General features: G+C 34.2%; 1 protein-coding gene across 3 annotated transcripts in view; it reads right to left on the reverse strand.

Moving 5' to 3' along the window:
* POU2F1 (POU class 2 homeobox 1) overlaps window positions 1–22,824 on the reverse strand; it is a 262,495-nt gene that overhangs the window by 135,189 nt on the left and 104,482 nt on the right. For 2 of the 3 annotated variants that reach the window (XM_037825439.1, XM_037825437.1), the window contains exon 2: window positions 4,455–4,520. In XM_037825439.1, the coding sequence (XP_037681367.1) occupies window positions 4,455–4,512 (58 nt within the window). In that variant the 5' untranslated portion in view covers window positions 4,513–4,520. Of the gene's footprint in view, window positions 1–4,454; window positions 4,521–7,801; window positions 8,029–22,824 lie in introns of those variants that run through there. The other variant, XM_037825438.1, reaches the window with a different exon arrangement.

The following is a 22,824-nucleotide window of genomic DNA, read 5'->3' on the forward strand; positions in this document are numbered from 1 at the left end:
AGACTGGGGTGATGAATGCACAGCTATACGATGGTACTGTGAACAACTGATTGTACACTTTGGATGACTGTATGGTATGTGAATATATCTCAATAAAACTGAATTTTAAAAAGGCAATGATTGCTTAATAAAATTTTGATATATAATAAAACAGGCTGCAGGTGCATTTGTCATGTTTTAAAATAAAAATCAATTTATAAATATGTAATTATCTGAATAAACTCTAATTTTATATTTATTAAATCAAGCATAGTAACTTAAAATGCAAGCTGGAATTCAAATGTATTTTAATAGCTCTAAACTAACAAACTGACCTTAGTAGGAGATGCTACGATGATAGTGACAGACCCTTATCATTTAAGGAACTGACTGACATTCAAGGGTTAAGTTATTCTCAAGTGAGTCTAAAGGTCCCTAACAGGGAAATAATTTGTAATTTGTTTTACTAAGACAGCAAATGCTGCAGACTCAACAAACAGGTAGCAAGTGGCTCAACTTCAGTATTAGGACAACTGATCACCTCATATTCAATTTGATCCAGTCTCTATAGAGTATTGTTGCATTTGTAGTAACTCTAGTGAAAAAGCAATAAAATTTTTCTCTCTTTGTAAGGAAAAAAGAAAAACAACTGCTGTTCTTGGGATGATGGAAGTAAAGAGGTCTAAGAAAGGGTCAGTCCTTAGCCACATAATCAGAGTTTCAAGGTAATAGGCATAAAATACCTAAATTGATACTGCTCAGCTCTTTGATGGGAATGAGTCTGCCACACATTTTGTATTAAAACAGGGCAAGAAAGTCACAAGACTTTCTCAGCAAGTGCTTCAACCAAAATTTATCTTACATGGCTCTGTAAATGGTTTTAGGCCTGCAAAGAGTTGCTTAAATTTTCAGTTTTATTTTACTGCAGTTCATGGAAGAAATCACATGAGGGGTACAAATTCTGATCCTGCCTTTAATTCCTAGCTGTCTTTGTGTCACAATTTCCTATTCTTTGAAATGGAAACAATATGTAACTTACAGGGCTACATAAGAATTTAAATAGGTAATGTTTGTAGTGCTTAAGATTTTTTTTTAAATGTCATAGAGATTTTATAAAATGCCGCAGATGATCAATAAATGTTAGCTGCTGAAACTGCTATTATAGCAGAGGTGTTAAAGAGTCCAATATAATGAGTATTTACAGTGTTTCCCAATCATTCTGTCAGTCTGTTTTCATCCTTTAGAGAGAAATGCCTGCCAGTCTGCTCTTTGAAGATGTTCTTTAAGCACAGGTGTCCTGCCCATTCTTAGCCTCTTAATGGGACCCATTCCCCTGCTTTCTCACCTTTGAGTAAATATATTCATCTCTGCAAACAAGTCCCAAAGCACCTGAATCCACATAGGGACGGATCTGTGCTACAAAATAAAGAAAGATAGGGCCCAAAAGGGTACAGACAAACAAAAGAAAGGAGACTGTGGCTGATAAAGAATTCAGACAGTATGGAATGTTCCCCTTCTCCCACTCAGAAGTTGGAGTCTAACTGGCTAACTTTGGTTGGAGAGTAGTATCAGAGACAATTAAAACACAACAGGGCTAAACATGGAAGCCCACAGCTCAGTTTCACATTAAGAAGTAGGTATAATTTAGATATTAAAAAATCAACAAGCATTTTCAGGTACAGTACAGTTTAAAATGAAGACATGCGAGAAGGAAACATTATATTGGTTCAACTCATCTGCTACAAATTAAAAGGTTTTGTGGCCAGTAGAAGCAGAAAACAAAGCAACTCTTATTTCTCATCATTTCCCAGAGACTTTTTTTAAATGACAGGTCAGAGAGAACTCTCAGCGTGAAAAGGGAGGGTTCCACATATAGAAACTTCTGAAATATCCATAACAAAGTTACTAGAGCTAATACACCAAGTCAGCAAAGAGGTGGGGTACAAGATCCACACACAGAAAAACCTAGTGGTATTTCTATGCATTAGTAATGAACAATCTGAAGAGGAAAGCAAGAAAAAAATTCCAGTTACAAAAGCAACTAAAAGAATTAAACATCTAGGAAAAAATTTAACCAAAGATGTCAACTATGTGCATGGAAAACTATAAAACTTGTACATGGCTCAGGAGACTAAATATTGTTAAGATGTCAATTCTACCCAAAGTGATATACAGATTCAACACAATTCCAATCAAAATTCCAGCAGACTTCTTCACAGAAATGGAAAAACCATTCATCAAATTCTTATGGAAGGGTAAGCAGCCCCAGATAGCCAATCCATATTGAAAAAGAACAAAATTGGAGGACCCACCCTGCTGATTTAAAATGTATTACATCTATAGTAAACAAAACAGTGTGGTACTGGCACAAAAGGCAGACATATAGACCAATGGAATCAAACTGAGAATTCAGAAATCCTCAGACTTTCGGCCAACTGATCTTTCACAAAGGGGCCAAGTCTACTTAGCGGGGAGAGAAGAGTATCTTGAACAAATGGCACTTGAAGAACTGGATAGCCATACGCAAAAGAATGAAGGTAGTCCCCTACCTTACATCATATACAAAAATTAACTGAAAATGGATCAAAGACCTAAATACAAGAACTAAAGCTATAAAACACCTAGAAGAAAACACAGGGAAACAACTTCAGGACCTCATGTTAGACAGTGGTTTCTGAGACTTTACATCAAAGTACAAGCAACAAGAGAAACACAGATAAATGAGACTTCATAAAAACTAAAAACTTGTTTACAGCAAAAGGACTTTATCAAGAAAGTAAAAAGACAACCTACGGAATGGGAGAAAATACTAGGAACCATATAAGGGTTTAAAATTCAGAATATATAAAGAAGTTCCATAATTCAGCAACAAAAAGACACATGACCCAATTAAAAAATAGTGAAAAGATCTGAATAGGTGTTTCTCCAAAGAAGATAAACAAATGGCCAACAAACATATGACAAGATGCTCAAAGTCATTACCCATCAGGGAAATACAAATCATAACCACAATGAGATACCATCCTACAACCACTAGAATGGTTACTATTAAAAAATGGGAAATACCAAGTATTGGAGAGGATGTGGAGAGAAATAGGAACACTCGTACATTGTTGGTGGGAATGTAAAATGGTGCAGCCACCACAGAAAATAGTATGGTGATTCCTCTGAAAGTTAAATATAAAATTACTGTATGACCTGGCAATCCCACTTATAGGTACACACCCCAAAGAACAGAAAACAGGACTGGAAAAGACATTTGCACACTGTAGGTGGCCTTAATCACAATGGCCAAAAGCTGGAAGCAACCCAAGCTTCCATCAACAGATGAATGAATAAATAAAATGTGGTGTATACATACAATGGACCATTATTTGGCCCTGAAAGTTCTGATACATGCTACAACATGGATGAACTTTGAAGACATCATGTTGAATGAAATAAGCCAGATACAAAAGGATAAATACTGTATGATCTCACTTACATGAAAGAAGCAGAATATGCATATTCATAAAGTCAGAAACTTGAATACAAGTTACCAAGAGCCCAGTGGGGGAGGGTAATGGGGAGTTTTTTTAACAGGGAGGGTTTCCTCCCTTAGGGTTCTTACTTTAAAAGCTATCATTTTCTGTGTATCACTGCCTAATACCGTAATTCCTTCTTATTTGGTTTAATATTTAATGTATGCCTTACCAGAAACTGGGGAAGTCCCTGTACCATCTCTGACAGATGATAAAGATGCATAGTCAAATGTCCTCTTAGCAATGTACTGAATCAAGAGGGCTATGGAGATAACTTATCCTTTATGGCCTTAACTTTCTCTCATAGGGCCTCTGTTTTCTCATTAATATGATATTAATTTTCTCCTAATAAAGGGTTTAATCATACGTAAATTTTTTAAGAACTTTAGCAAATAAAAATACATAATAGAATGAGTTTTTTTTTTTTCACCTACCTACTGACAGTAACATAATTAGACTGAATGTGGAGTTGGTATGATTTACTATTTTCATTAACCCCTTTAAGAAGAACAACTTTTTACTGAATGGTTACTGCATATCACATATATTATCTTCTTTAATATTTACAATAACCAATGAGATACACTACTCTCATTCTATAGTTGAAGGAATTAAGTCCCAGAAAGACTGGGGAAACTGCCTAAACTCATAAAGCAAGTAAGTGGCAAATCCATAATTCATAATCAGAACTATCTGAGTCAAAGGCTTATTCTCTTACCTACTCTGTAGTTTCACTGATAGATGGATGTGAAAAGATGAAGCAATCTGCAGCAGAAAGTTACATAATCTTAAGCAAACACAGTCCTAGTCCCTGAAAGTACTAAATTATAATATTTGACAAATCAGTTCTCAAATTGGTTTTTTGCCAAATACAAGCCATTGTTTAATGGAGAATTTCTTTTTTTAGCTCTGTTAAATCTAATTAAGAAGCTGGATCTGGGGACGATCCCTTACCTGTATTGTCATCTCCACTCTCCATAGACGGTTTACTGTTTTCTGGCGGATTGTTCATTCTTGAGTCTGCAATAAATCAGAGGTGAATTAAGTTTTCTAAAAAACTGGAAGTGAGTTGGGGAAGCAAAATTGTGGCAGGGGCAGGGGTTAAGAATATTGACTAATGTTGTAATCAAACAGTAAAAGCACAACACACGATATACAGGTCAAAGCTAAAATACTGGAAATTGTGATAAAAAGGTTCTCTAAATGAAATTCTGGATTCCCTGGACACTGAAGTGATACATATATAAATAGTCTTTCTAAATAACTTTAAAAGTCTCCTAAAAAAGATAACAGAAATCTGACCTGAAAAAAATTATATTAGAATTTTGTATATGTAAGAGGAATAGATGTTTTATAAAAGAGCTATAAAATACGTTAAAAAACAAAACCATTGAGAAAGCACTTCAAAAAGTAAAAAATGTTATTCTCAAATAGTCTTTTTCCATAAGTAAAGCTATTCACTAATTATAAACAACAATTCATTGGCAATCTTGAGACTAGATGAGATAGTAACTCAACCTAATAGAATAAGAACAAAACATGCCTAAAGAAAAATACCTCCATATTTATACTCTCCCCACCCCCCCAACCAAACTAAAGAAGTGTCAGAGTCGGAATATATCAAATTCACACCTTAATCTTAAAAGAAATTGAACCACAAGGCATAACAGATCTATCCAATAATATCAAATTAGAATCACAACTACATCCTCTCAAGAAATTATACAATCTCAATATCTCAAATGAACTGATTTTTTTTTACGGTTGCTTATCTGCTTAATGAAGGTTTCTATAGTAATAAGGTTTCTTCAAGCAACATTAGGTATCCCAGAAGAAATGAAAGAGAAGGGAAGAGACAAGAACAAGCCTACTCTTCTTTACCTCTTCAAAAGGGTCAAAAACTGAATATACATTAAGTAATTGTCTTATTGTATACCCACTGCAAACTCAAACAAGTTTACAATCAAACAAATTTTGTCTTTTTCTCCACTGGGTTAAGAACCACTTAACTACAGTTATTAGTAGAGGACAAGTACTTAAACTCTGCTGTATTTGATTTTTTTGACTGAAGAGCACGTTTACCATCTACTTAAACATTTAACAATTATTTGATAGAAGATACAAGGAAATTGTCCATGTTTACATTATCCACATGCACAAGGGATGAGAAGGAATCAGGAGTCTTTTCCCTGTAAATTTCATTTCCAACTTAAAAGCTATGAGGTAGTTTTTATAATACAGCAGCTTTTGTAACAGATGCTTATCTGGCAGGCTTAGACAGTTCTAGTGTATCTTTGGTTTTTTCTACAGACGTTCAAAGGGATCAGATTCGAGTGTTTGTGATCTTGAATGAGGGTAGTTCTATAACTTCCTTCCCCCACTGAAGTCATTATTTAACTATGAAAACAGAGAGGATGTCCAAAAAATTTTAAATATCATCTGAAAGCATACCAAGATTTGAAAGGAACAGGTGCACAGACTGAGTCAAAATCAGCTTTCTAAATGACTTAACCAAAATTTTATTAAAGTCAACAAAGATCACAACAAATGTAACAGAATATACCATGAAGCATACACGTTGCTTAATGCTTACTTAGAATGTATACTAAAGGAAAATGGAAAAAAATGAACCAGTTAAAATTCACAGAAAGGGTAACAATTCTCCCACGTATATGGACACCATAAAAACAAAGGAGGAGGCATAATTCTTAACAAGTCATGAGCCTGTCCTTGTACAATTCATATCCTAATTTCTACATCTATAAATTAAAGATTATGTCACAGGTATTCTACGTGGATCTTCTAAGAATATTTTATTGAAATGTCAAGAGCTTCAAAGGCATTTAACAAAATTACTTCACTAAAAAAATGAAGGAAGCAATAAAATTCTGATTAACTGCAACTTTGGAACAATGATGTTAAGACTATTTAAATGATATTTACTGTTACTTGAAAGTAATAGACTTAATTTCTAATTTTAAGACATATTGCTAAAAATATTTCAGAAAGTTGTTTTTTTTTTCTTTCTTGAGTTCCCATCTTAGTAGATGTAAAAGAGTAAATACGAGTAAATTCTTTTTGGAATTTGAAGATTTTTCTCTCTGGGCAATACCAAAATAACAGGAATATGACATTAAGCTGACCATATACACTGAGTCTTATACACAGTTTTGAGTTGCTTTTGGATTGAATTCTTGATATCAATTTGTTGTTTGTATCATTCCCCCTTTTAATAGTGGTTTTTACTGCGCTATACACATATTAGTATGACGCTGGGATTAAGCCATGCCTTTTACTAAGAATTCAAACAGTTTCAGAACTCTCATTTTATTTTATTTTATTTTATCCTTGGCAACTGTGACAAGGATGGGGGCAGCCTCAATTTTCAAGTGGGCAAATCAGATACAGAAAAAAGGTGATTTGCAAAGGGTTTAAAGGTAAAAAGATATTAAAGTCACAGAGTTCATATCCTCTGACTTTTTGAGGTTTTCAACAATTCTACATATAAAGAGACAAAAATTAACACAAAATATGGTCACCATGAGCCATCATATATCTAAATAACTAAAGTGCCTCAGTCTGTTCTAAAATCGTAGTCAACAAAGACGGTTCAAATATTTAGGCTGGACATCCCTCTCCCAATAGGTTTGGGGAAAACTTTAATAATAGGCTTTCTGGCACTAAAAATTATAGTTTTCTGAATAACAGTTGATTTTAAAAAATAAAAAAGGAGGCTAATATTAGCCGAAAATTGGAAACGGTTAATAGTTTCTAAAATCTGAAAATCAACTGAGTCTTATTGCAGTAACCACTGCAATTACCCTCTGCATTAGTATTTACGGGAACAATTCTGCAGTACAGCTCCACCTTATTTTTCACTAAGTATTCCTGGATTTTGTGTAAGTCATTCACATTATGTATGCAAATGTTTTAATTAATATGTACATATTACTTAGGTACAGTTTATACCTTGTTTCAGATTTAGTGTTTTTAGAACTACATGAAATGTTCTCAACAGAAATTTCCAAAAAGCAAAAATATCCTCCATTCAAGGTGACTTCTAAATACACAACATTTACTGAAAATATCCTCTGAACCAGAAGAGCTAGCCATAAGGGAGGGACTTACTGCAAATTCAAGTACGCTTGTGTTTTGCAAATGCCTTCCTCCTTCCCAGCTCAATCCACCTCTACCCCCGCCCCCAATTGGTTGCATATGTGATTAAGCATTTATGCATAGTCAACCCCACACAAACTATTTCCATATTAAAGCTTATAACAAAGAACTATGCTGGTACCCACCTAGAACATAGTCACTGCAGTCCAGCATTGCTGTGAAATCTTCTAAAGGTTCAGAAAGTCCAAAGCAAGAAAGACACAGGTAGCGGTTTGGGGTGGGGGAAAGAAGGTATTACTATTTCTAACACATCTACACTATGTTCTTAAGAGAACAAGGGTGGGTGGTGGAAAGTAGATGGGGGGTGGGGAGGGAGAAGAGGAGGAAGGAGAAGCAAAATACAACTTCAGTTACACCATAGCAATCTTCAACTGAATAAGGAAACTTCAGTTGCTCAGAGGAGTTTTAGTCTCTCCTACCAGCTAGGACTGACATTGTCAAGGCAATTGAAGCATGAAAAGTTCCCCTTTTTGTAATAAAATAGAAACAAAGATTGCAGCTGGCAGTTTCCATAATGAAGCTTAATCAGTATGCGCGTGATTAGGGCCTTATGCAAATCTCTCCTCGTTAGCACAGCAGCCAGCACTTTGAAGTCCAGGAACAATTCATTTACAGAATACACTGAAAGCACTCTCTGCATAATTTAAATCGTTGCATAAATATTTATCGGCTCATTTGCATATTAATTGGCAGAGCATGAAGGGAAAAATTATCTCCTGAGTGCCAGCATAATAATTAGGAGGATAAAATGAGATTTCTTCCAATGGTCTGGCTTCTCGGACCTAACTTGAGATAGTACCGGGTGGTGGGGTGGGAGGAGGGGGGAACAGGAGACAGAGTTCTGTTAAAATGCCACTGAAATGACACATACAAATTAGAAACAACTCTACAGATTTAAGCACCTTTAATCTTATTCCTGCTAGCAACAATGACTTCAGTAATAAGAGGATTTGCAAAAAGCTTTCCACACAATCCAAATAATCCCAAGGAAACAATTAGCAAGGTAGAAGCAGAACACAGGCTGTCAAGACGGTGCTAGTCTACTGATAGGGAATTTTCCAAATGTTACCACAAACTGGCAAGAGAAAGTACTACTCTATAACAAGGCAATGGTAAAAATTCAGAAGCAAAACATCTTCAAGAGTATGGAAATTTATTATCTACAAATCTTTTTTTACTACCCAAGTAAAGATTAGTTAAATGCTATATATTACACAATGTCTCAAATCAACCTTAAGGCAGTTACTTAAAATAGCAACAGTCAAAAAATAGGTCATGTAAACTGTGGAATTAATACTTCATAGTAAATTTCACTTTAATGGATATGTTTATGTATATTAAAAATTCTTACAATATATTTATTCAATTTAAAATGAATTTATAAGGTGAAACATAAACCCTAAAATTATCAGCCATTACAATATGAAAACATTAGATCCTAATCAGAGACAATTTGGGTGAATATTTGCAAACACCCTATGAAGTCAGCATTTTATCCCCTTTTTAAAGATAAAGAAACTGAGGCACAGAAAGCTAAAATACTTTAACCAATGTCACACTAATAATTTAAAGTCAGAATGTGAAATCAGATTTTGCTGGCATCAAAATCTGAACCCTTGGCTATTACTATATGCTACCAATGAGTCATACATTTAGGGAGTTGGTAAAGGAGACTTGAATAAAGTAGCAGAATAAAAATGGATTGTTTATTGAGACCAACAATTGGTGGCAAAGACTTTGTATTTAAAAATCAGGTGTATACAGATACACAAAGGAGTACACTAAATTGGAGGAAAATTCAAAAGGGTTTCATCCTATTAATAACTGCTTTTATTCAGACTGGTATTCTAAATACAATGTCCTACTGATTTTTAAAAGTATGTACCTTTTCCCAACATCAAGACTGAAATTACACTCAACATGCATATAAGGAAATGAAAGACATGATTTTTATAAGGAACCTTTAAAAAGACTTCCTTGCAAATCAATAACTTAGGTAGGAATAGAGCCAAACACTTAACTTTTAGATCAGCACTCTATATTGCTAGTTTTTCTATGTTTTGCAGAATCATAAAATGCATATGAGAAGAGCATTTGGGGGAGAAATTTAACCCTACCATTCAGTACTGAGTCTCTTTAAGTTCCTTCCCTCTTTGAGCCTTAGTTTTCTTACCTGTAAAACAATAATAATAATATCCCTTTCACGAAGTTGTGAGGATAAATGTATCCGTGCTCCTTAGGGTAGAGCATAAGACCCCTGGAGCATGAAGCAGTTGTGCCAGGGGAGATACCAAGTCACAGAATAAAAACAGTATATATTTTGGGAGTATCAATTTTGTTCAATAATAATTCATAATACATTGTATTATAACAATAAAGAATATATTAGAGAACAGAAGAAAAATTCAGAGTTCTTAAGGCAGAATGCATTAGATTGTACAAGCTCTGCTCGGTGGGTAAAAATGAGAAGCAACAGTCAATGTGACTAGAATATAGTAGATGTCAATAAACGTTTCTCTCCCTCCTCTTTTGCCTTCACAAAATTTTAAATTTGTTGCTCGAATTATCGAATATCTCTGCAATTTACCATCTGTCTTTTTGTACTTTATATAGTAACACCTCTAAATTACCTTCCTAATGCCAATTTGGCCTCTCACATACCAGCTAAGGATGACTTAGACCATGGCCTGCCCAATCACTGAGACCTAAGTATCCTGCTGGAAGGTTATTGCCATCACCTTCTCCCTTGGGCAGAGAGACCCTTTTTGGGTTACTGTCTGGAATAGGCCCCTCCTTCCCTTACACTGCAAAATTCACCACCAACTCTCCAGGAAGAGGGAGGGGGACAAGATGGAGGAAGCACTGTGGGATGAAGCTACCAAGCGTGATAGGAAGCCTCGCCCAGGCAGTTCATTTTGCTATAGTGGGAAGGGCAAGAAAAGTCCCTTTCTGCCATCCTTGACCTAGCTACCCTGAAGATTATGGAAGGCAAGTTTAAAAACTGGAAGGTTGTCCAGGCCTCTACAGATGGATTGGGGAAGGGATGGTCACTACTTCTCATCTCTTATACTCCTCCAACCATGGCATATTTAGATCCAAAAGAAGACAACAGACAAGACAAATCAAATTTTCACTTCATTTGGCCCTCTGTCCGAAATTTAAGCAAAGAATCACTTAGATTAAAATTTAAAACCCTTATTTAAAACCAAACACCTTCTTAAAGAAAGAAAACCAAGACTGAAAGATTTGTGGGATGGGCAGTCATTCACACTTCGGTGTGAATTAAATCAATGTAATTGTTTTCCTCTAACATCCAGTTTAGAAGTTGATCAGTGAAATAATGGTTGCTTCCATTGGAGACAAATACTTTTATAAAAAAAGAAATGTCGTTTAGATGACCTGGACTGGGGAGTGAGGTATCACAGTAGGGAACCCAGGGTTCACAGAGGCGGAAAAAGAATAGGAAATTGTAGCATTTGAAAGTATAAAATGGAGTTGAAAAGCCAAAATTGAAGTGCACATATTTCAAAATTATGCCTAAAATTGAGCCTTTTCTGTAAAATTGGGGGGAATAAAGGCTCTTCAAGGACTTAGAATTAATGGTTAATAGTACTGGAAAAATTTTACACTCAGGATCTTATAAGCTAGTCTCGGTGCCAGTAGAAACGAAATCCAGGACAATGACAACCAAATTACAAACATAAAATTACAAACATGTATTTACAACATGTTTTATGTATGAGTGAACTGAGATCTGCCTTTCTAAATCATTGACCTCCAACATGGTTACATTCTGTATGAGCAGCCATTTCTATGCATTGTTCTAGATTGACTGCATACCTTGTACAATGGGTGAAAATGTCTGACCTTCTGTCTACCTTACGGTGGGATTTTGCAGAACCATGCAAGACCTCCTATCTATTCTGTATTTTGCATCACACAGCTCCACTGGTTTCACCCCCAGGCAATTTCAATCATACACCAACATCCTTTTTGACCTTTATCTCTTTTCACAATCTACCACTACTTTTCATAAATCAGTTCAACTAACTGGTTTACCAAACACTTAAAAATATTTAGTATCCCAAGAACTGTGAATTATCATTTTACCCAAAAAACACATCACCCACATACTGTGCAAACTAACTCACTAACGCTCAAATACAAAAGAGCATTCCAGGATTTGAAAGTTTCTTAGACTCAGAACCAAGTGAAGAGCACTAACATTCCCGTGGTTGTGCACCGCATATCACAGTAAATGTGAATTATGCCTCCTAAGCTTATGATATGGGGATGGGGCCTAAGAAGAATAAGGGAGGAGAAGGAAGAGGAGGGGAGGGGAAGAGAGGAGAGAAATGGAATTTTTACATCTACTAAAAATTTAGGTGGGCAGATATCAAGAAAGAAATTTACTTAATTTGGCCATTAAGCACTTAATAACAAGAGATCTAAAGGATAATCTTATTAAAAAGTAAACCAAGGCCTAGGGAATGACTCCAGGGTCATACAGATATTATGTCTCAGAGAGAACAGGGGAAAAAGGAACATTTATTATTTTATGTAAAATAAAATACACCAAAACTCTTATATCATGAAATTGAGATCAACAGCTGTTTGGTTAATCAAAAAGGTCAACTTAAAATAAAAATCATAAAAAGATCATATTCATATCTTATTTTAATACAAAACATAAGTATCTACTCATTCACCTATTTTGATGTTGGAACAAAGCCTTTTCTTTGAATTTCTGGACCCACCAATTTGAGTTTCCTCATTTTTCTTGAATAAATTACACCTTTAATACATAGTTTAATATTTCCAGTTTTTATTTCTTTGGCCATATTTTTCAAATTTTTCATTGAAAATCAATTTTACATTGTACATCTATGTACAGAATAAACATAAAAAAAATAAAAAAGTTTCATGAAAAAGTGCTCCTTCCTAGGTGCAATGCACACTGATAGAAATATATTCTAATATATTTCTTTTTTTTCCAGTTGCTAGTTTCACCCACTAAATTGATTTCATGATTCACGGATTGAAAAATACTGCTTTAAAAGCAAGGCAAGGCACAGGAAGCAATCTGAGTGAAGAATCTTTTTCTTTCTATCTTTAAATAATTTATCCCTACTATTTTACAACTGTCTCGCACACAGCTAATTCAACAGTATTTTTTAGTAATTACTTTTTCAAATCTTTTCAAAGCATTCAACTTCAGTTTTCACAAAAACATCATCTCTCGTTTCCTTCTCTTTTCCTCATTTTATATAATAATTATTTAAACTGTGTAATTAAAATTAGTTTGACTAGCATGAACAGGCTTGGGGCATGACCATGTGTTTTAAGCAGGAATGGAGCATCAGTTAATCTAGTCAGTCAGTTAAGTGGAGGTTCATTTACAAAGCTACCAAACTAAAAAGCAGCTAGAATTAATTTGTGCATGCCTCTGTTACTTTAACCTGTTCTGTCTTATGTTTTTACATCCACTTATATTGCTCATCCTAACACTCTAGCATCCTTTAGTAAACATACCATCATTACAAAATCAGATCCTGAATGCCTTGGTTGTAAAAGCTCACATCTTGTATAGCTCTACTGAAGTTTTGCTATTACACTAAATTTACCTGACTAGCCCATCCAACATCATTCTGGTACTTCATAAATATTTGTTATTCCTTCTAGTTTTGTTATTTCATTGCTTTCATGCATTCACACATTCTATAAATGTTAAGTGCTCAGAGGCACTGGGATAGGAATTAGGGATATAATGATGAGCCACAGAAAGCTTACAATTTAATAGCACAGAAATATATTAATCAATCACCCAAATATGTAATTACAAATTGTGAAAATCTCACGGAGCCAAAGTACAGAAGGACTACAGGGCTTTAACACTGCCCTGTAGTTTGTCTTGACACCCTCGGCTAATAACAGACCCTTGAGTTGCCTCCACCTTTTGGCAACTGTGAATAATACTTAGAAGTGGTACTGCCAGATCATATGATAACTCTATACCTAACTTTCCAAGTTACCGCCAAACTGCTTTCCACAGTAGCTGCACCATTTTACATTCCCACCAACAATGAATGAGTGTTCCTGTTTCTCTACAACCTCTCCAATACTTGCAATCTTTTTTTTTTTTTTAATAGTAGCCATTCTATTGGTGTGAAATGGTATCCATTGTGGTTCTGATTTGCATTCCCCTAATGGCTAAAAACGTTGAGCATCTTTTCATGTGCTTTTTGGCCATTTGTAGATCCTCAGGAGAAATGTCTAATACAAGCCTTTTCCCCATTTTTTAAATGGGCTGTTTGTCTTCTAATTGTTGAGTTGTTCATTTATACAGTTTTAATAATGCCCATTTTATTTCCATGAGGTTATTTAGGCATATATTTTTAAGTTTCTAAATATATGGGTAAATTTCTTTCTTTCAGCTCTTTTTATTGCTGCTATTTTATTTTAATGGCATTGTGATCATCAAACAATGTGGTCTATCCTTTCTTTAGAACTTGTTGAGACTTATTTTATGACCTAGTATGAAAGTCAATGTTTGTATATGTTCCATGTGAGCACAAAAACAGTTAGGTGTTTCTTGGGAGCAAAGTTAACAGTATTATTCTAATCTATATACCTGTTTGTAGGCAATGGAACATTAAAAAAAACCCACTAAAATTAAGAACTTAGCAATTTCTTTTTTGGGAGTATCAGTTTACATATATTTCTAACATATATTCTTACATACATAGACATTCTTGTTGGTAAAGTACTCCTTTATCATTTTAGAGTTATCCTCCCTTGTCCACCCACCTCCCTCCACTGGCCTCAAAATCTGTGTGTATGTTTTACCATAGCTTTTAAAATATTACATGTTAAATTCTGAAATAATAACAGGCTTAAAGAAGAGTTACAAAAACGGTACAGAGAGCTCCCTTATGTCCTTCTCCAGCTCCCCTGGGACTAACATCTTCCCTAATCGCAGTACAATTACTGAAACCAGGAATGTTGATGCACTGCTGTTACCTTGCCTGTAGACTTTATTTGGGTTTCTCTAGTTTTTCACCTGTCTTTTTCCATTCCATGATCCAATCCCGGATCCCATTTGGCAGTTAGTTCTCATTTCTCCTTAATTCCTCAGTCTCTGCTTGTCTTCTATTACCCTGACTATTTTTAACAGTAATGGTCAGGTATTTCGTGGAACACCCCTCAATTTGGCTCTTTCTGATGTTTTCTCATGATCAGATTAAGGTTGTGGTTTTGGGGGAAGAATGCCACAACAGCCACCTGCCCTTTTCTGTGCACCATGTTGGGGTTTGTGGCATTAACTTGGATCCCTGGATGAAGACAGCAGCTGCTGATTTCTCCACTGTAAAGTTATTATTTTCCCCCTTGTAATTAACAAATATTTGGAGGGAACCAGCTGTCTTTTTTATACTATTTAGCATATCTTTGTCTACTTTTTAAATCATGTTTTCTGTGTCATTCGATTTTTAGGTATCCCTTTTATAAAGTAGATGAGATTTTGATTTTTGAATCCAATCTGAGTGTAACTCGTCTGCTTTTACTGGGTTAGTTTAACCCATTTACTTCCTTTGTGATTACTGATATATTTGGTCTTTTCCTATAACATTATTTTATAGTTTTTATTTACCTTTCTTGTTCTTTATTGCCCCTCCCCCTCTTTTCTGTTTGTGTTAAGTTCATTTTCTTCATTTCCCTTTCCTCTAACAATTTGTGAGTTATATATTCTCTCTGTATTCTTTCAGTGATCACTTCAATAATTGAAGAGATGTGTGTCTCTAACAAATTATAAAGTTAATCAATATCCTTAGAACATTTCTTAATAAGAAAAAAAAAGTCCTTACATAAATTATCTTCATGCACACAATACCTCCTTGAGTATTTTGGAATTCATCATGCACTTTGGCATTATTCGTTCAATAAATACTATTCTGTGAAGGAATTAACAGTTGAGGTAACTCAGACCAGAATTAACTTACAGACATTAAGAAGTCCTCATTGTTCTTCATATAGTTATACGAAGTTTATGTATCATGAAAGTAATCAATTTTAAACTGATTTTATGCCTTCAAATTAAAGAGCACAGAACATCTCAGTTACCTAGTTCTAATTATCTTTACACCTTAAACAAATGCCTACAGCCGCTATTAAGATTAGGATCAAGATAATAAAAAATGCCTAATTAAACTTAAATTTAAAAAATAGGTGTACTGGTTTGAATGTATTATGTCTCCCAAACACCATTTTCTTTGATGTAATCTTGTGTGGGGAAACATCTCAGTGTTGATTAGACTGTAATTCTTTGAGTGTTTCCATGGAGATGTGCCCCACCCATTCAAGATGTGTCTAAATTAAATCACTGGAGCCATAAAAATGAGCTGACAAACACAAGGAACTCAGTGCAGCTGTGAGTGACATTTTGAAGAGGAGCTACAGCCAAGCGGGACACTTTGAAGAAGGCACAGAAGCTGAGAGAGTAGCTGCAGATGAGAGACAGTTTGAAGACAGCCATTGAAAGCAGACTCTTGCTCCGGAGAAGCTAAGAGAGGACAAACACCCCAAGAGCAACTAAGAGTGACATTTTTGAGGAACTCCAGCCTAGAAAGGAACATCCTGGGAGAAAGCCATTTTGAAACCAGAACTTTAGAGCAGACACCAGCCACATGCCTTCCCAGCTAACAGAGGTTTTCCAGACGCCACTGGCCATCCTCCAGTGAAGGTACCCTTTGTTGATGGACACTTTATGGCCTTAAGACTGTAACTGTGTAACCAAATAAACCCCCTTTATAAAAGCCAATCCATTTCTGGTGTTTTGCATTGCGGCAGCATTAGCAAACTAGAACAACAGGCAATTGGAGCAAGCAAAGCATCAAAAACAAAGAATCTCCTTTAACAGAGAACTAATAGAGTTCCAAATTTAAAAAGGGGAGCAGTAGTAAATTAACCAAAGGTGGTGCCTCAGAAACAAATGTGTCCAATTCAATTTAATATTTGTCAAAAAAAAAAAAAGATGAACTTCCTTTTTTCACAATTCAGTCCAAAAGCCATCTGATGGGGCTGAGCAAGGAAGGCATCTGTGCTTTGATGGTCTAGGGAGAGGGGAAACCAGGAGAAAGGTTACATAAAGGCAGATTAATCTAATAAGTAAAAATATTGAGGAAAATGGGAGCTAAGTTGATCACTTTTGGAGACGATAATTAAAATTATGAAAATAGAAAACTAGAATAAACACTATGATTTTGGATTGCAATTGGAGGTTTTGGCACAAACTCATGGTTTTCAAAATATGTAGACAGATATCTAAATACAGACATAAGTAAATTAAGTAAATATATACACATATACATATATTCTATACACTAGCTCTGTCCACTGAAGGCTAGAGAGCAACAATACACCTATAGCAATGAACATACTTAAGTACCCAGATCCTAGTTTTCTAAATGCTATTCTCCACTATAAGAAACTAGGGATCCTTGAAGAAATTACATAGAAGTGCTTAAAATTATGGAAATATGTCAAAAACACATAGTAGCTAGCTTGAAGGGTCGCCCTCTGGCCAAATTCTGGACAATTTGGACAACATAAGTAAAATAATAATGAATTATAAATATTACTCATAGGAATATATGAGACCATGCTGATATGATAAACAGGCAGAAGAAAAAGGTTTTCTTACAGTAGAATGCCACAAAATAAATGTAGAGAGAATGGTATAATTAGAAAATTGACATGTGGAAACCACCATAGCAATAATTAATTCAGATAAGAAACAACAGATGCTAAACCTAGTAGGTGAAAATTTCATGATGAAAATTTACAGTTTCCCCAAATACTTATTACTTAAATTAAATACAAAATAGTAATTAATTGTAAAGGGAAAAAAGAGTAACTTTAGAGTAGAGAAGCCTGGCAGACACTATCTTAATCAAGTGATCAAAGTTAACATCATAAGTAAAGGAACAAATCAAAATTGTGCACCACCTGAAAGCATGCAATGAGAACACAGCATCACACTTCTGAGATGTTTTTGCCAAAGATATATAACCTGACTTTAATCATAAGGAACCATCAAATAAACCAAAATGGGAAGACATTTTACAAAATGTATTCTTCCAAGTGTTAAGGTCCTGCAAATCAAGGAAGAACTAAGAAACTACTCCAGATTGAAGGATACTAAAGAGATATGACAACTAAATGCAACATATGATCCTGGTTTGGAATCTTTTGCTATAAAGGACATTTTGGGGACAACTGGCAAAACTTGAATAGGGTCTAGAGATTAGCTGACACGAGTGTTAATTTCCTGAGGTTTATCTTTGTATTTGGCTATGTGGAAGAATGTTCTTATTTGTAGGAATTACACACTAACGTTATTTGGGAATGTTGGAGCATCAAGTCAGCAGCTTTCAAAAGGTTCAGGGAAAAAGTTATTTGTACTAATCTTGCAACTTTTCTGTAAGTTTGAAATTATTTTATAATAAAAAGAAAATTTCAGCAAGGAAAAAAAAAGAAATGATCAACAAACTACCATACCATGTTTTTTTGTTGTTACTGTTGCCTTGCCACCTCCCATCCTTGAAATCCTGATCACAAGAAAAGTATACAGCTTTTTGAAAAATATATACAATTAACACTGGTAACATCTCAATTCTTACAGAATTAGGAAATGCATGGTTACTCTACCTGAAACAATTTTAAAGTATTCTTAATTATGGAAATCTCAAAATCTTATGGAGGATGAGTTCATATTTTAAAGATCTACATTTCATTAATGGAAGTTCAGATTAAACTTAAATCTAAGCTGCTGATCTCCAAAGTGCAACTCCAAAGCACAAGTCTCCAAAGTTGGTAGCATTTCACATATTTATTATCTGAAGAAATAAAAAGAGCTTGAGAACCACTGCAACCAAAAATTCTGGAAGTATTTTAGAAACTCAGTTAACTTTAAATAAAATCTATCCAAACATAAGACAATATAGAAAACAAATTTTAAATACAGATATGATGTCATATTCTTTGTTGTCACAACAACATGATACACCTAACTTTCCTACTAAAGAGACTCTAAGTAAATGACTTAACATCTGAACCTTAATTTCCTCATTTGAAAAATGGGGATAATAATGCAGTCTTCCAAGGTTGTTTTTTAAATTAAACTGAGAATATAAATTATTTTGAAAATAATAAGGAATTATAAAAATAATAATGGTATTGTTATAACATGATAAATATTAAATAAATACTATTCCCCCAAATTTTCCATTACAATAAAAAATTTTAAGTGATATTCTTAAATATTTCCACGCTTTTTAATTGAAATTAAATCCACAGGCTAGAAACTCATCTTTTCAGAGTCCTAACAATGATAGGACTGACTAAACATGTCTGAAGTACAAGTTGGTTTTCCTTTTTTTTTTTTTTTTTTATTAAATTCAGTTTTACTGAAATACATTCACACACCATACAATCATCCATGGTATACAATCCACTGTCCACAGTATGATAACATAGTTATGTGTTCATCACCACAGTCTATCTCTCAACATTTTCCTTACATCAGGGTTTTACCTTTTTTTAAATCTTTAAAGTACAAATTATAATTTATAAATTTATAAATAAGTATAAACTTTCTCTTCACCTAAAACTTAAAATTTGACAACCAAAAAACAAGTGTATGCCCCTCTGGCCACATAAACACTATTCAGCAATCCCAGGCAGTTATGATTCAGAGCATTGGAAACAATCAATAGCATTTGGCACCACCAAAATAGATGAGGAAAGAATAGGGAGGGTTAACAAGTTGACCATCCAAACAAAAAGCAAGGTGCACTTAATTATTTGCATAATGTTTTCTTCTCTTTGCTCTACTTCCTGTAACACTATACTCCCATGTATATGACAAATGAAAGAACATATGTGAATGTGTCTAGCATATGCCTAGCAGGGTAGAATTCTATAAATATTAGCTGCCCCAGACCTACCCTATCTCCTTTTCTTTTACTCAGAGGATAATGAATAGCTGCAAGTAATATTTAGGGTAGTTAAGCAATTTTGTAATCTTTCCATAATGTTGGATAATGTCAATAAATTTCATATATCATCTTTGCAAGTTCCAGTTAGTTAGGAAGAATTTGACCGAAAGAATAATAAAAGCTGTTAATGCATCTCACCTTCTATAAAGTCCTAACATACAACTGCCCAAAAGGAAAAGTGCCAGGTGATCTAATATACATTATTTCTCACTGTGAATAATATAGATTAAAGTTTACCTACATTAAAAATCTTTTGCTATAAAATCTCCATACACTACCAGGAATTAAAAAAAGTTATGTGACATGAGCTACTTAAAAAAAGTATTTTTAGTATCTCATTGCTTATGGTCTGTGTACTCCACCCCTACCCTCTTTTGGACATTCAGGCAGTAGTAGTAAATTTAATGAAAGATCCCTGGGGAAAGGTGAATTTCAGGAGATGAGTTAAGTTTAAAGGCCAAGATTCCTCCTGGTTTGGGCAACCTCAGGCATGCTGGTTATCTTAATAAGGAAGAAAGTGTTTTATTTTTACTTTCATCATGACAGGTTCATTCAAGATAAATAGCTTTTATTTATTCTCAAGCCAGTCAGAAACTTGTAATGTTGTATTAATATTTGAATAATAATCTTTGCTGTAACATTGATTTTTCATTAAAGATGTCAACTATTTTTGAAAGCTGTTTTTAAAATATCTTAGGAAAATAATATAATTGCTTGATGATTAACCATAAAAAGCAAAAACATGAGGACAAATGTTCAGTCACACTAAATATCCCTGTGGAGTTGCCCAAATTGTTTACTCTAGTTTAAACATGTTTATAACATATACAAATATTTTATAAACACCATTTTTTTGAAAGTGGGACTAAGATCTTTACCTTTAAAGCATCTTATAAAAATAGCCAATATGATTCCCATAGTTAAAGTAATTACAGAAAAAAGATACAATTTCTCAGCACTACTTCATATGTCTCTAAAATGCTCAAATTTTGCATGGATGAATTAAGAGCAAAAACTATTCCATGATCAGTATCAGTTAACATGGAATAGGTAGAATTTACAATTAGATAAATCTTAATTCCAAAAATAAAACAGATCTCACAATTTACTAAACCGGGCTTTGAAGTCAGAGAGAATGGGGTTTAAATTAGGTTTACATTTTTAAACTATAAACGAGGCTTATAATATTCTGCCTACCAGATCAATTTTATAAAACTATTATTTATGAACTGTTCCCATTGAACTACCATACTGGGGTTACTGCTAATGTTATCTTATCAGAGAAAAAAATGACACAATATAAAAAAGTATTTATATACCCTGTTTGCACTAACTTAACTTTTTCAAAAGAGATCAGAGCCTAATCTAAGTACTAGAGCCAATCTTAAACTATTTTCCATTCCTAGTTAAGGCACAGCCATCTGAAGCATCACTCCATTATACCAACAAATATCAAACAAATTTCAGAGTTAAAGATGAAAACTAAGTGTGTGTGTATGTTTGAGAAGTCATTTTTATAGTCATTCCACAAAATTAAAAGCAATCATTATAACACCTGGATTTACCAGAGGCTAATAAATTAATAGCTTTTATCAGCAGAAAATATTTACCAGGTACAGAAAGACTGCATTCTTTCTTTGAACTGATTCATTGAAAACTGAGAGTAGTTTGGTAATTTAAAAGGCAGGAAAGCTCTTCTTACTTTTCCAGTCTATGAATACAAAAAGAGAAAAAGGCAAAACTGAGTAAGTTATATAAAATAACCTAACACTTAAGAGGGAAATCAATTATACACAGTGGGTTATTCATCGAGGCATATTTAGCACACCTCTCTTGTGCCTATTTCCTTATCTACAAAATAGTGATACCAGTACCTGCCCTTACTGCAGGAACACAGAATAAATTAGAAAATTCTTCAAACATGGATTCTAAGGTACTATTCTTTCATGAAGCTGGATAAAACAGCCTACTTAGCATTTTCTTTAAAGTGTGCATTTCTCTAACATAAAAATAAACCGCCCCAAATCCAACATTAACCACCCCCTCCAATTTACAAGTATCTACTTTGTGCTGGTTTGAATCTTCAACTGGCATTATTTATATATAAATACACATATATAATGGCTATATATATTATATACACATATAGATGATAGATACAGATTCCTATAGCTGTAAAATATTCTGTAAAAAGGTACAAGACTAGAGTTTTGTCTTTAGAAAACAAAAAAGGTTAATATTTGGAGCACACAGGTGTGGAAATCCTCCATCACTGGCTGTCTGCCACATTCTTTATCAAGAGGTCTCAGACTCCTAATCAGAAGGTTCAAGCAGTCGTGACCAATGAAGAGGAGTTGGCACATGCAGTGACACTTGTGACATATACCTGTACTGAATAACTATTTTTAAATTAGTATAACTGGTACTAATTAGTATAACTGATCAATTAGTATGACTTCGAATTTTATATAACTGTACCCAGTGCTGATTAGCCCATAAAATTTTTTTCTATACAGTCAGTGGTATTCCTATTTCAGGAAACTCTCTGCCAACAGCTGAGGTTTAATGGCACAAACAAAACTGAATGTGGGAATAGTTCAAACTGCCTCCTTAAAAAAGAAGGAAAAATAAGTTTTAAGTGAGAAGGGGATCATAGTGGCTCAGAATACTTGAAAGTAGAGACCAAGATAATATTCTGCATAATTCTCTAACAGTGGTCAAAAACTCACTAGGACATTTTATTATATTATATACAAGAAACTGAAATTTTCTTTCTTTAAAAAATGTCTGCTCTGTATGCACTTAGGTTCTTTAAGAGAATGAAAAAAAAATTAAATTTTAAGAGGATATACCTAAAACAAAGCAAAATAAGAAGAGAAAGAGAGGGGAAGGGAGAGAGGGAGGGAGGGAGAGAGAGAAAAACCAACCAATCTTAGGATAGCAAGACACTGACACAAATAAATACACAAAACAGATTTAAACTTTAACACACCCACCAAAACCCTCCAGAGCAGGAATTTTAATGAATAAGAAAAACCCAACCACCCTTCCTCCTTCTTTAGACTACTGGATGGTTACAAACTGACAAGGCCTTT

Source organism: Choloepus didactylus, chromosome 2 (assembly GCF_015220235.1).
Source record: "Choloepus didactylus isolate mChoDid1 chromosome 2, mChoDid1.pri, whole genome shotgun sequence".
Taxonomy (NCBI): domain Eukaryota; kingdom Metazoa; phylum Chordata; class Mammalia; order Pilosa; family Megalonychidae; genus Choloepus; species Choloepus didactylus.